Source organism: Orycteropus afer, unplaced genomic scaffold (genome assembly GCF_000298275.1).
Source record: "Orycteropus afer afer isolate SDZICR_OR568_19922 unplaced genomic scaffold, OryAfe1.0 scaffold00469, whole genome shotgun sequence".
NCBI classification, from domain to species: Eukaryota; Metazoa; Chordata; class Mammalia; order Tubulidentata; family Orycteropodidae; genus Orycteropus; species Orycteropus afer.
Genome location: NW_006922056.1, coordinates 967,927 through 979,769, shown reverse-complemented (window position 1 = coordinate 979,769; position 11,843 = coordinate 967,927). Strand labels below are relative to the sequence as shown.

General features: G+C 51.2%; 1 protein-coding gene across 1 annotated transcript in view; it reads right to left on the bottom strand.

The window, feature by feature from the left end:
* Positions 1-1,189: 1,189 nt before the first annotated feature.
* Positions 1,190-11,843, bottom strand: part of YTHDF1 (YTH N6-methyladenosine RNA binding protein 1) — an 11,682-nt gene continuing 1,028 nt past the window's right edge. Inside the window, exons 2-3 of the mRNA XM_007954677.2 lie at positions 5,837-7,357; positions 1,190-1,216 (exon numbers count right to left, since the gene is read on the bottom strand). Of these exons, the coding sequence (XP_007952868.1) occupies positions 1,190-1,216; positions 5,837-7,339 (1,530 nt within the window). The 5' untranslated portion in view covers positions 7,340-7,357. The remainder of the gene's footprint in view (positions 1,217-5,836; positions 7,358-11,843) is intronic.

Here is an 11,843-nt window from a genome sequence, read left to right as displayed (position 1 = left end):
AACGGTTTATTAAGGCTTGGATTCTCCCAGGGGGAGCCGCTGCATGCCGCCCAGCACTTCCTGCAGCAGTAAAGGCTCGGAGAAGGTGGGGCCCCCTAATACAAGTCTGAGTAACACGGCACGTGTCACGCCGGAGGCCGCTCTCTGGCACAGCGGCGCACATCACGCGGGGCCAGGAGCCACAGGCGCAGCACGTCCAGGCGCCAACTTCGGCTTGGGCTGGCGAGCTCTTCAGCAGCTCCCTCACGCCAGACGGGACAGAAAAGTCCATTCTGCAAGGGTTTGTTTTTGCTTTTTCACTCATCCAACAAGAAAAAAATAAGACCCCGACAGTGACAGTACCACGGGAGGCAGCAGTGCCACCGCCTGTGTGCCCAGCCCTCTGCAGCTCAGCATCACTCGTGACCAACAGCATTAGGCTCGCAAGTGAGGAAAACGAGAAATGACAACGGTCTGCAGCAAACGAAGCACCGTGACATGGTGCCGGCCGCGGGCACACTGCAGACCCTGGCCCACAAGTGTCCTCATCTGCTGCCAAGGACAGGAGAGCCACGAGGGCAGCAACCTGCCAGGCTGCCCGCAAAGTGTAGGCGTCCCTCCCAGTTTGAGAAATGAAAACTCAATCTGCCTTCTGTGTAGCAGAAAATCAAAGGGGCAGCCGGGGTTTTCAGACAGATCTTAAGAGATACTCAAAATGGCCCGTGTCGGCCGAGCGGCCACCTCCCGACATCTTCACAGGACACTTGTAAAGACCACGCACCTGTGGTCCTCACATTTGCGGTGAAGCAACACAAGGGCAAGGGATGGGACGTCTCCCACAGAGAGAGCAATGACCGTGAAGGTAACAACCCAACTTCTGCCAAAAGAAAACAAAACTTTTGGGGTGAATGAGGTTCCTGCTTTGTTTATAAGGGTATTTGTATTCTGCACAGGCCAGTCTGACCGATAATCTGACAAAAACAAAAATACGCCTTTATTAGTGGGCTCTACAATATTACAGTACATAGAAAAATACAATGAGTGCAGATCCATCCGGGCAAAATAAACTACAAAGAACCGAGAAATTCAACAGCCGGATCCCCACACAGGACAACGCGGCGGAGCTGGCGCCACCAGCCAGCACCAGGCATATGTGTTTAAACCTTTGTTGTCAGTCAAACGTCAGAATAGGTTAGAAACTGGCTTATTCTTATTGTTTGTTTCGATTCTGCCGTTCCTGTAAAAAGAAAGAGGAAGAAGTTGAGGACACCGAGTGACACACATGGACGCCCCTAGAGCACCCCCCACTGCCCTGAGCTCGCAGCCCGGTACCCACTGGCCCACACCTCACCATGCCCTCCCCACCCAGAAGGACCTTTACTATAAGCACAAAAAGCCACCACTTCAACCTGCTTGCTGGGGGATCTACCTTACTGTCATCAGCTTTCCCCTTAAACGTCACTGTCATTCTATGTGGCAAGGCCCTGGCAAGGACCGTCAGAAACTAGCTTAACATGCCCCGAGGGGTTAAGGGAAGGTTCACACAGGACAAGGGGCGGGGGGACCTCGACAGCAGGTTACCAGTACAGTCTCACTAAGGAAAAGGAAGACATGAGAGGTACACAAAAGGTACACCCAGCCAAGGTGAATCCTGCTACATACACAATACTGCATTATCAGTGATAACTAATATTAACCCCTGGGTAGATACACAGGTAGACATGCAAGATGATCAGGGATGGGCAGGTAAACGGTCAGACCTGTGACCACATGGGTTTAGCAGATGCTATTTCAATATGCTGCATTTGCTATAAAACATCCACGTACATGAGAGTGAACTGGGCAAAGTTATGAACACTTCTTAGCCACACTCAAACACCTGGAGGGAGTGAGTAGGGCCTGCAGGCTCAGGACCATGGTCAAGGGGACATGAAGCTCAGCTGTGTAACATATTACACAACAGGTCCACTTCCTACCTTGGTGAGTAGTGACTAGGATCTTAAGAGCTTGCCAGCAGCCATCTAAGATGCAATGATTGGTCTCTCCTCATCCAGGGCAAAGAAGAGTGAAGAAAATCAAAGACACATGGAAACAATCAGTCCAAGGGACTAGTGGGCCATGGGAACCTCAGCCTACCCTGACCAAAAGTAGATGGTGCCCAACTACCACTGCCAACCACTCAGAAAGGGATCAAAATTGGAGAGTGTGTGTGGGAGGGAATGTAGAACAAAAGTAAAAATCTTAAAAAGACCAGGATTATTGGTCTGACAGAGGCTGGTGAAACCCCTGAGACTATGACCCTTAGTCACTCTTCAGGCCTGGAATCGAACTCAGTCTCGTGCACTTACACCAGCCAAGTCCACTCCTTGGAACAAACAACCTGGGAGAACAGAAGGGCAGTATTCACGTGGAAGAAAGTGGAAAGGGGGCTGCTCTGTCATGGGGGCTGCAATCCACGTCCCTTGACGAGAAGTGTATGAACTACTGAATGGAAAACAAACCCGCTCCACAAACTTTCACCCAAATCACAGTAAAAAGCTCAACAAAAGCACGGAGGCAGACAGTGCTCCTGGGCTGACACAAGGTGCTGCCACCTGAGGTCTCATCTCCTCCAACCGTACAGGTGCCCAGGAAGCCACATGAGTACAGGCAGAAAGCAGGCTGGCCCTCCTCCCGCCCAATACCCCTTCAGACACCAGGCGGAATCAGCGCCTCCACCAGTATCTCCTCTGCCGGCACCTCTGGCAGGTTCATATCCTGCTCCCACAGAGAAAAAAACCTTCCAGAGGACGGCTGGCACAGAAGCCCGGGCCTTACAGCCATGCCTTGCTCCACATCGGCTAGCCTGGACTCTACTCAGCATGGTCCAGAAGCAACCCCAATCACAGCCTTACAGTGTCAGCACCAGTTGGCCCTGGACGGAAACATGCCGTCCAGCCCTGGGTCCAAGGCGCCCCGAACTCATCCTCCAGTCTACTGAGATGCAGACATAGTGAGAACTGCTGGGCGGGGAACTGGCCCCTGACAAACAGCCAACAACCGGCAGGGTCACAGCTGAAGAGTAAGTTACGGAACACACTGACTGCCTCCCTTTTGCTGGCACCGTCCCCAGCATCTTCCACACAGCTCTGGAGCCTTCTGACCTGGCCAGGGCGGCCCCCGGGATGCTTAGGGCGCTCCTGAATCAGACTCCTTCTCTTTAAAAGGCTCGCTGTCTGTGGATAACAGATGGCACATGGCCACCAAGTTAAGGATGAACGCTTCCTCCCTGCTCGGACTGCACTGCTGCCACGCTGAGACACGCTGGACTGGGCGTTCTCTCAGAGAATCCCAGGTACCCGTCTCCCTGAAACCAACACCAGCATCTCTTTTGAGATCAAAATGGCGGTCAGATGAGTCGCTCTGGAAACTGCCTATCCTGCAAGCTCTGAAAACCTGCTCCCTACACAACTACTCAACAGTCCCTTTTCAAAAAACTGACAAACACACAAAGGGCGGCAGAAGGCTGTGGGGCTCGTCCACTCTCCATTCTCGCCCCTGTGAACACACACTTGTCTTCAGCCAATCCCCAAGTCAAGGGCTGGCGTGTTGGGCGCATGCGGGGACTTCTTTGGAGCACATGGCGAGTGAACCATGCAAGGCCTTCACTACCTGAAGAGCTCCTAGGAAAGACGGCAGATGGAAAATACAAATGGGGACTTGGTCTGACCCAGAGCCTTAACAGCCGGTGCTCTGCCGAGACCACAGTTCCAAACTTAAGCTGCGGCGCGAGAGGGCACTGCGGTCCTACAGAACCCAGCGTGTGTTGGCTCTGCACCCGCTCAGCGGCTTTCAACCATTCTGATTATTCAGAAGCAGACCTGGATGCCACACCCTCACCCAGAGGCGGCTCTGTCCCCAACAGCCTGGCAGCCTCACCATCACCTGACAGCCTGTACAGCCCCTCCCCTCCAAGAACACATGGCATGGGGGCAGCACCAGCAAGTCCAACCTGGAAACACCCAGGGTCCTGACTCCTTCAAGGACTGATAACCTCCCCACACACACTGGTGCCACCCAGGCCCAGAGCTTCCAGCCTGTGGCTGAGCACGGCTCGTGCTCTAATGTCAGCTGCCGACAAGATGCACTCTGACAAACACCCACAGGACGCTGATGCTGCTGGTCTGGGGACCTCATTTTGAGAGCCATTTGTTTTCCTACACAAACCCCAGAGAGCCTGGAAGAGCCTCATGAGCAGAATGAGCTGGGGTACTCGTGGACTGGAGACTTCCCAGCTTGGCTAACGGACAGTTTGAGAAAGGGCCACAATATCCTCTCCTCAGATGCCTCCCGGTTTCCCCAAGGCAGCACCCACCATTTAGTGGTAGGAGGAACAGAACAAGGCAGGGTGAGAGGTGGGCTCCTGAATGGGATCAGATGGTATGGCTGCACAGTAACGGGAGTTACCTGAGCAGCCGTGCTAACCCACCAAGCAGGTTACAGGCCAGACTATCCCGAAGTTCATCACAAACCCCCAGGACCATGTAAATGACAGAAAAAACCCAAGCTCTGCACTATTTAATCAAGAAACCACACGTACAAAAAGCCAGCTGACAGCATAAAGACTGCTAAGGACTTAAGGTTTCATTAGCTATTGTCCCTATAAATTCCCTAAGTTAGAAGTTTAGACCTAAAAAGCTGAAACTCAGAATTTTAATTACTAAATGGCAGCCTCTCCTTGTAAGACCAGAACAGGAACCAATACTGAGTCAAAGTGTTGCAAAATCTGAGTTCTCTACAATACGCTTAACCCTTAAAGCTGCTAATCACATTACTGTATACCCCATAATTGCATTACTATACACCAGGCCTTCAGGTGAGCCGTATTTCCTTGTAACGGGGAGGACTGATAAAGCACTGCAGGGTCAACTGATGTTCTGACATTTCAAGAGAGAAAGGACATCCTAGCACCAAAAAAGCAGGCGTGTCTAGCCTGCCTCTCCGGAGGAGTGTGCCCCAACGTCCTTCCCCATCTCTGGGTGGTTTCCTGAGCTGAGCACGTGTGCCTGAGGAGCAGAGAGCAAGCACCCAGGGCCCACCCCACTGGCGAGCTCTCACAGGTAGGCTCTGGCAGTCTCATTACCTATGACAGGGAAGGAGATGACTTGGAGTCCCATGGGCAGGTGTTTAGCGACTGGCTCTAAACATGTGCACCTCTTATTACCAAGCATCCTAGATTCCAGCCTCTCACGCTGCCCTGCTGCCATTTCATTTACTACCTTGGTAGAACAAGGTTAAATTCCCAGAACAAACAGGACACTGGAGTCTCAAAAATAAGAAAAGACCTCTGGGCCCACACTTTCAACTGTCAAGCAGCTGAGCCCCAGCAGCCTCTGGGGGGCCGAAGGGGTGATGGGACTCTCTTAGCCCTTAGCACCCTGTCTATCCCAGTGCCATGTGAACAGTGTGTGCCACGTGCACCTAACTTGACAAAGGTTGGGAAGAAAACACTGTTCTGGAAAAGACTATTCTTCAGAAAGAAAAGAGAACCATAATAAGTACCCTCAAGGTGTTCCTAACTGAATCGACACTGTAGAAGAACCAATCAAGTCTCTTGAACTTAGAAAGTAATCGAAGTTGTGCAGTGACATCCACTCAACATCACATCACCCTGGTGACTCTGGAAAAGCCATATGTTGCTACTGGCGCCTGTCCTGTGACCACACTCTGGTCACACCAGAATAGCCATGAATAGGGCCTGGTGACACCTGCCCCCACCTGCTGGCAGCCAGTGTCTCCTCCCACATCGACCTTCCTGTCTGATGAATGCGCAAGGTCACGCCCATCAGCCATAGCTGGGTGAAAAGCCCACACTCACCTTGCGCACCACCTCCTCCTCCTCCTGGCGCTTCTCGTAGTGGGAAAAGTCATCAAAGATGGAGGTGGTGTGCCTGTAGGAAGAGATAATCTTCAGCACTTGCTTTGCCTTCTCCAAGGGCACCTCCTGGGTGTCACGGGAGTTTGTGACAGGCTTGTTGTCATTGTTCTCCAGCCGGATGTGCCGGAGTTGGTTGTTGGGCACATCCTTGACAAAAATCCACTTGACGTCGAACTTTCCCTTCCACTTGTCCTGAGACCAGACCCCCGCGCTGGTGCCGTAGTCCACTGGCGACTTCATCTCAGCCACACCACAGAAGTGCCCACTGCCATTAACGCTGAACAGCAGGTAGACGGGCCCCTTGCTGCCCAGAGAGCGGAAGGCACCGTCCAAGCGTTTGTTGCCGTGCTCCGTGCTGCACCAGATGGAGTACTTGATGGAGCGGTGGATGTCGTCCTCCGAGTAGCTCTTGATGATGAACACGCGGCCGCTCTTCAGGTTCCAGTCAAACTCCTTAGGGTTGTAGCTGTGGACAGCTTTCAATTTTTCAAGAACAGGGTGTGATTCTACACTTGGGGCTGCGCTGGGCTGGACATTCCCAGGAGAGTTACTGTCGCTGCTGGCCCCTGCACCCTGCCCAAACGCCGCATTCCTGCTGCGTGGGGCCACCCAGCGGGTCTGGGGTGGCTGCTGAGGGGTCTGGTACTGCGGCTGGGCCAGAGGTGGTGGCTGTGCTGGAACCTGCTGGACAATCTGCTGTGGCTGTGGGGCTGACTGGGGGGATGGGGTCTGCTGGGGAGCTGGGGCCTTCGTCATAGGCCCCTTGTTGTCCCAGGTGCCAATGTCCATGTTATGCTTGATGGGCGGGGGTGGCATCGTGCCACCCATCCCAGGCCCGCTCTTGGTTTTCATCTTGGGCTGAAGCTTTGCCGGCTTGCTGGCGATGGCAGCCCAGGAGGTGGGCTTAGAAACAGGCATGTTCACACTCGGTCCTCCGTTGCCAGAAAGAACGCCAGTCATCACTGCACTGCTCACGACAGACCCCACGGTCTTGACTGCAGACGTGGCCACATCCCCAATCTTCAGGCCAACCATCCCCTGCTCTAGGCTGTTCATCCCAGGAGCCTTGTTGAGCGTGTCACTGTGGAAACCGGTCTGTCCGTCCACAATCGTGCCACCCAGGGAGCTGGGAGGATAGGTGTAGCTGCTTCCATAGGCTGAGCTCTGAGTCTGCTGCCCTTGTGATCCACTTGTTCCCCATGCTGAGAAGGCAGGGTTTTCGGGGAAAAAATTAAACCTATGCTGATAGATGTTGTTGCCCAGACCCCCGGGCTGCCCAAAAACAGCATCGTGCATAAAGTGATGGTCTCCATTGCTGAGCTGTCCGTAGGTAGTGAGGTATGGAATGGGAGGGTCCCCTCCAGTTGACCACGGAGCCTCATTGAGGGAGTAAGGAAACCCGATGGATGGTGGGTAATAACTGGACAGGTAGGGGTCAGTCATTGAGGGGTAACTGTTACTCTGTGAAAACAAAAGTGTGAAGAGTCAGATATTTCCACAGTTTAAAGTGACAGCCACCTGTGGCTGTGTCCTGTTTACACACAGGACAATCAGGAACAAGATCAGTGCAGCACCAGGCTCCTATCTCGAAAGGACAGCAGAGACAGCTAGTGAAAGAACAGACTGACGACAAGAGACATTAACAAAGACCAGACCCAGCTGTCATCCTACAACACAACACCCCTTGCACTGGTCGAGGCTAAATGACGCGTTCTGCAGATCCGGAGCTGATCAGGACTCCCAAGACCCTGCCACTTCCCATGCCCCAAGCCTTCCTTGGCACAGGCTTAAATGCTGTCCGAGCAACAAATGCACATTTAAACATGATTGTAAATTGGCTCTGCCCACAGAGACGCCTGTTCCCTTGTCTGGCCACCAGCCCACAGGGCAGGCTGTGTGCAGTGGCCATGGTGCTGTGCAAACAACTTTAGCCATCAGGACAGTTTACTGGTAAGTCATTTGCTATCCCTCTGGCATGTCTCCTTCAAAACTCTGCAACCCATGCCAAGTGGAAAGTTGCAAGGCTGCTCACTGTTAAGACGTCCAGCATCAGAGTTCCCCACGTTCCTCCACGATGGCTCCAACGCTGGGCCGCAGTTCGCACAACAGCCCTCCCACCCGCCCTTCCCTGCGTCAGGACTGCACAACTCTGGCCCTAGTTCCAACACCGCCTGTAGGCACCAGTGCCGGCCGTCCCGGCCTCAACTCCCAGGAAGCTAAACCTGTCTTTACTCTAACTGGGACCAGAAAAGCACCCTCCCACACGGAGCAGGCGCAGCAGCGGCTGCTATGACATATAGCTGCCTCTTTCGGAGCTCGGTCATCACCAGGCACTGCAAAGAGCTCTCCAGACACATGCTTGCACTCTCAACGTTCCTGAGCTGTGCAGGCTACGTAACCTAGATAAGCCATCTATGGGCTAACTGCAAGCGTCCAAGTCACAGGACCTAAGTTTCTAACAGCCACAGTTGCACACACTGAAGTTCTGGAAATAAACTCAGGGCTGTCAGTGGGCCCATCATCACCTCTGACTTGAGAGCAGGTCTCTTCTGGCTCCAGGAAAAGGACCACACAGGACAAGACGACACAACCGTGCTGCTGTCCTAATACTGGAGGCTGGCTCTCCTCAGTGACCCTAGCACCGTTCCACCACCCGCTCTATCAAGCATCGGGATAATGCAGGGCCTCAGCAGAGACGGCCAACATGCTTACAGGACAAAATAAGAGACTCTTAACATGAGAAAATACACCCAAATCTGGGGGCTTAAGGCTCCTCCCAGTGACTGACTAATGAAAAGCAAAACAAACCACAATCACAATCACAGAAGATGGTTTTAATACTCCGTGATATTCACAGTGGCACAGCAGTGAAGCACTCAGCTGCTAATCAAAAGGTCAGTGGTTCAAATCTACCAGCTACTCCATGGAGAAAGACGTGGCAGTCTGCTTCATAAAGATGACAGCCTTGGAAATCCTATGGGGGTTTGGAATCAACTCAATGGCATACGACAATTATCCCTAAATTGTTTCATTTCTAATTTCCTTTGACAAACTAATCAGTAAAATATAATAAAACCATGTATTTATCCTACAATTAACAGCACAGCTCTTCCATACTTACTCAAATAGAACCACATTTTTAAAAAAAAGAAAAGAAACAAGTCCAACCTCATTTCGAATGAGCTGGACCATTTAAACTGGAGTTGGAATGCTGACTTCCTATGCCTGGTTTTCTGAGAAGGAAGGAATCCTGTCTGAACTACTCCAATACTCTAAGTTTCACAATCAAGTGACAGGTCCATCAGTGACAGAGGAAGAGGCTGGAGGGAGGGACAGAAGAGGCACTTCAGAGCCCAGATGGACAGACATGCTTGGAAAATGGTGAGAAGCATCTACTTGAAAAACAAACTAAATTATGCAAAAGGAAAAGCCACTGAGGGCAGTTAAGAAAAACGTCCCAGGGCTGGAGCAGGCCCACCCACCCTATAGACAGTCCCTCAGAATCAGCCCGAGGGGAACATAACAAGTATTTCAAAAAAGCAAAACCTCGAACTGCAGGCAACTTTATGGCTGGCCCTTCAGAGGCTGATTCCAACCCCTCAACTGGGCAGGTCTCTATGCAGAGGTAACAGTTTTGGACAGAACTTTTCTGCACATTGCATGCCTCAGTAAGCTTAGTTTGGAGAGACCTGCCACTAAAAATCACGGCGAAGTTCCACAGCATCCTTCCTGTCACATTTCCGCTAATGGCAGATTCTGGTCAATGTGCACACTGGTGTGTACTGTTAAGGGAGCCCACATTTCCAGACACAAGTGCTGGAGACCTCGGCCCCAGGCAAGCGCTGTGGTGCACACTGGCTTGGCCTAGGCTGCCAGTGCATCTCTCCCAGAGGCTTCTCAGGCAGTGGACACACAGACCTGACATAGCATCTAGTTAGCTGGGCTTTGTGCTGCCGGGTAATAGCCACAAAACAATAAACCAGACAGAAGTCTTGGTGGCATCAATTTTTAAGACATACTTGTTTTGTTTGACTGCAATCTCTCTCCAAGTCAGAGGCCTCCTGCAGAAAGAGGGTACAAGTACCGATGTCCGCAAAACAAATCACAATCACAGAAGATGGTTTTAATACTCCATGATATTCAACAGTGGCACAGCAGTGAAGCACTCAGCTGCTAATTGAAAGGTCAGTGGTTCAAATCTACCAGCTATTTATTAAGTATAATGTTCCGGTCTGCTCCTTCATGATCCTGCCAGGTGTGGGTGTGGACAATCAAGTATTTAAAATTGAGGAGCAGATGCCATGTCCCCTGCCAAGGCACCCCAGCTCACGTCTCATGACACTAGGCATGGCGGTGCTAGCAGGCCAGCAGCATTCAGCTGAGCTGACAGATGTCCTCATGGGTGGTTTCGCCACTCTCAAGGGTAACCCCATCACAAAACTTTGAGTTCAACTACACTTAACCTAACTTACAAAACTCCATCTAAACAACCACCAGTGATGCTACCAGGTGTATATGAGGACTCTGGCTGACCAAAATCCTACACACACACAAGATCCTTTGAAGCTCAAAGAATCCCACTTGCAACGAACAAGTACCTTCTCAATTTTCTGCAACAGAACTTCAAACTTTTGAAAACAGAAACGTGTACAAAAATCTATACACGGTCTTACAAAAAACATGAAAGGCATGCCTTGCTCTTGCCTATTTTAATCACCTTTCTTAATCACCAAAGTATGAAGGTTTCCCAAAACAGAGAAGCCACAGTAGCCTATACTGACTCCTGGAAACATGCATGATTTCCCCAAGCACCACAACAATGATGGTATGTTCATTTAGCCCATCTGTATAGTGGTTTCACGGATGTGTAGTGTGTATAAAAACTTATGAAACTACACTGCGAGTGTGTGCAATTTATGTCAATATTGCCTCAGGAAAACTGTCAAAGCACAGAACACCAAGTAGCAGGAGGTGTCTAAGCACCCCCAAAGAGTGGTGAGTTTATGGGCACTGGCCACACCAGATGATATCTCCAACTGAGTTATGAGCACCTAACTGTGTGGACATCAAAGTGTGTCCTTAATCCGAGGTGGACAACAACAGGCAAGCAAGGGCATTTCTAAACAGATATCTTCTTCAGAAAAATCCAGATCACAGACAATGACAATCTCCAAATGACTCGACAACAAAACAGCACTGGAAGAAGCGGAGGCAGAAACAGGGCAGTGGCTCCAAATTAAGAAACGAGTGACACAAGACAAAGATCAAAATGTAGCCATTTGCTGAAAGCATTTCAGGAACACCCGGACTGTCTGTGGGGAACCCCGACTCTGGTACAAACTCTTCCACAACCCTGAGCAAAGCACGTGCCCCCTCTGGCCCTGTTTCTTCATCTAGAAAACCAAAGGTCCAGAAACACACATAATCTAAGCATGCTCCCAGGTATGCGTCTCACCCTAGGGCCAGGTGGGCATTTCTGGGACACCTGTTACCAATCAAGAGCACGGCTTTACTCAAGTTATGTGCTCATTAGCCTGCTGCAAGTGCACATCTGAACACGAAGGACTGGGGTGCCATCTTGGGCTGCTCACGGGCAGCACTGACCTAATCAATGGTGTCTCCACACAGCCTTCCCAAGGGCTAGGCAGAGCTGTAACTACACTGCTGACACCAAGAAGAATCTGCCCAAATTCAAAGTCTACCCAGATCACACGCGAGTGCCTAGCTTATAAAAACGTATCTCAAGTGCAGGGAAGTGACACACCTGCTTCTCTGACTGACAATGCTTACAGCATTCAAGCGGTAAAAAGAAAAATAAGCAAAAAGTAAGGTATTCAAAACAAACGTTGTTGTTGTTATGTGCCGTAGAGTCGGACTCGACTCATAGCAACCCCTCCTTGAGTTTCCGAGGCAGTATCACTACAGAAGTAGATTGAACCGCCAGCCT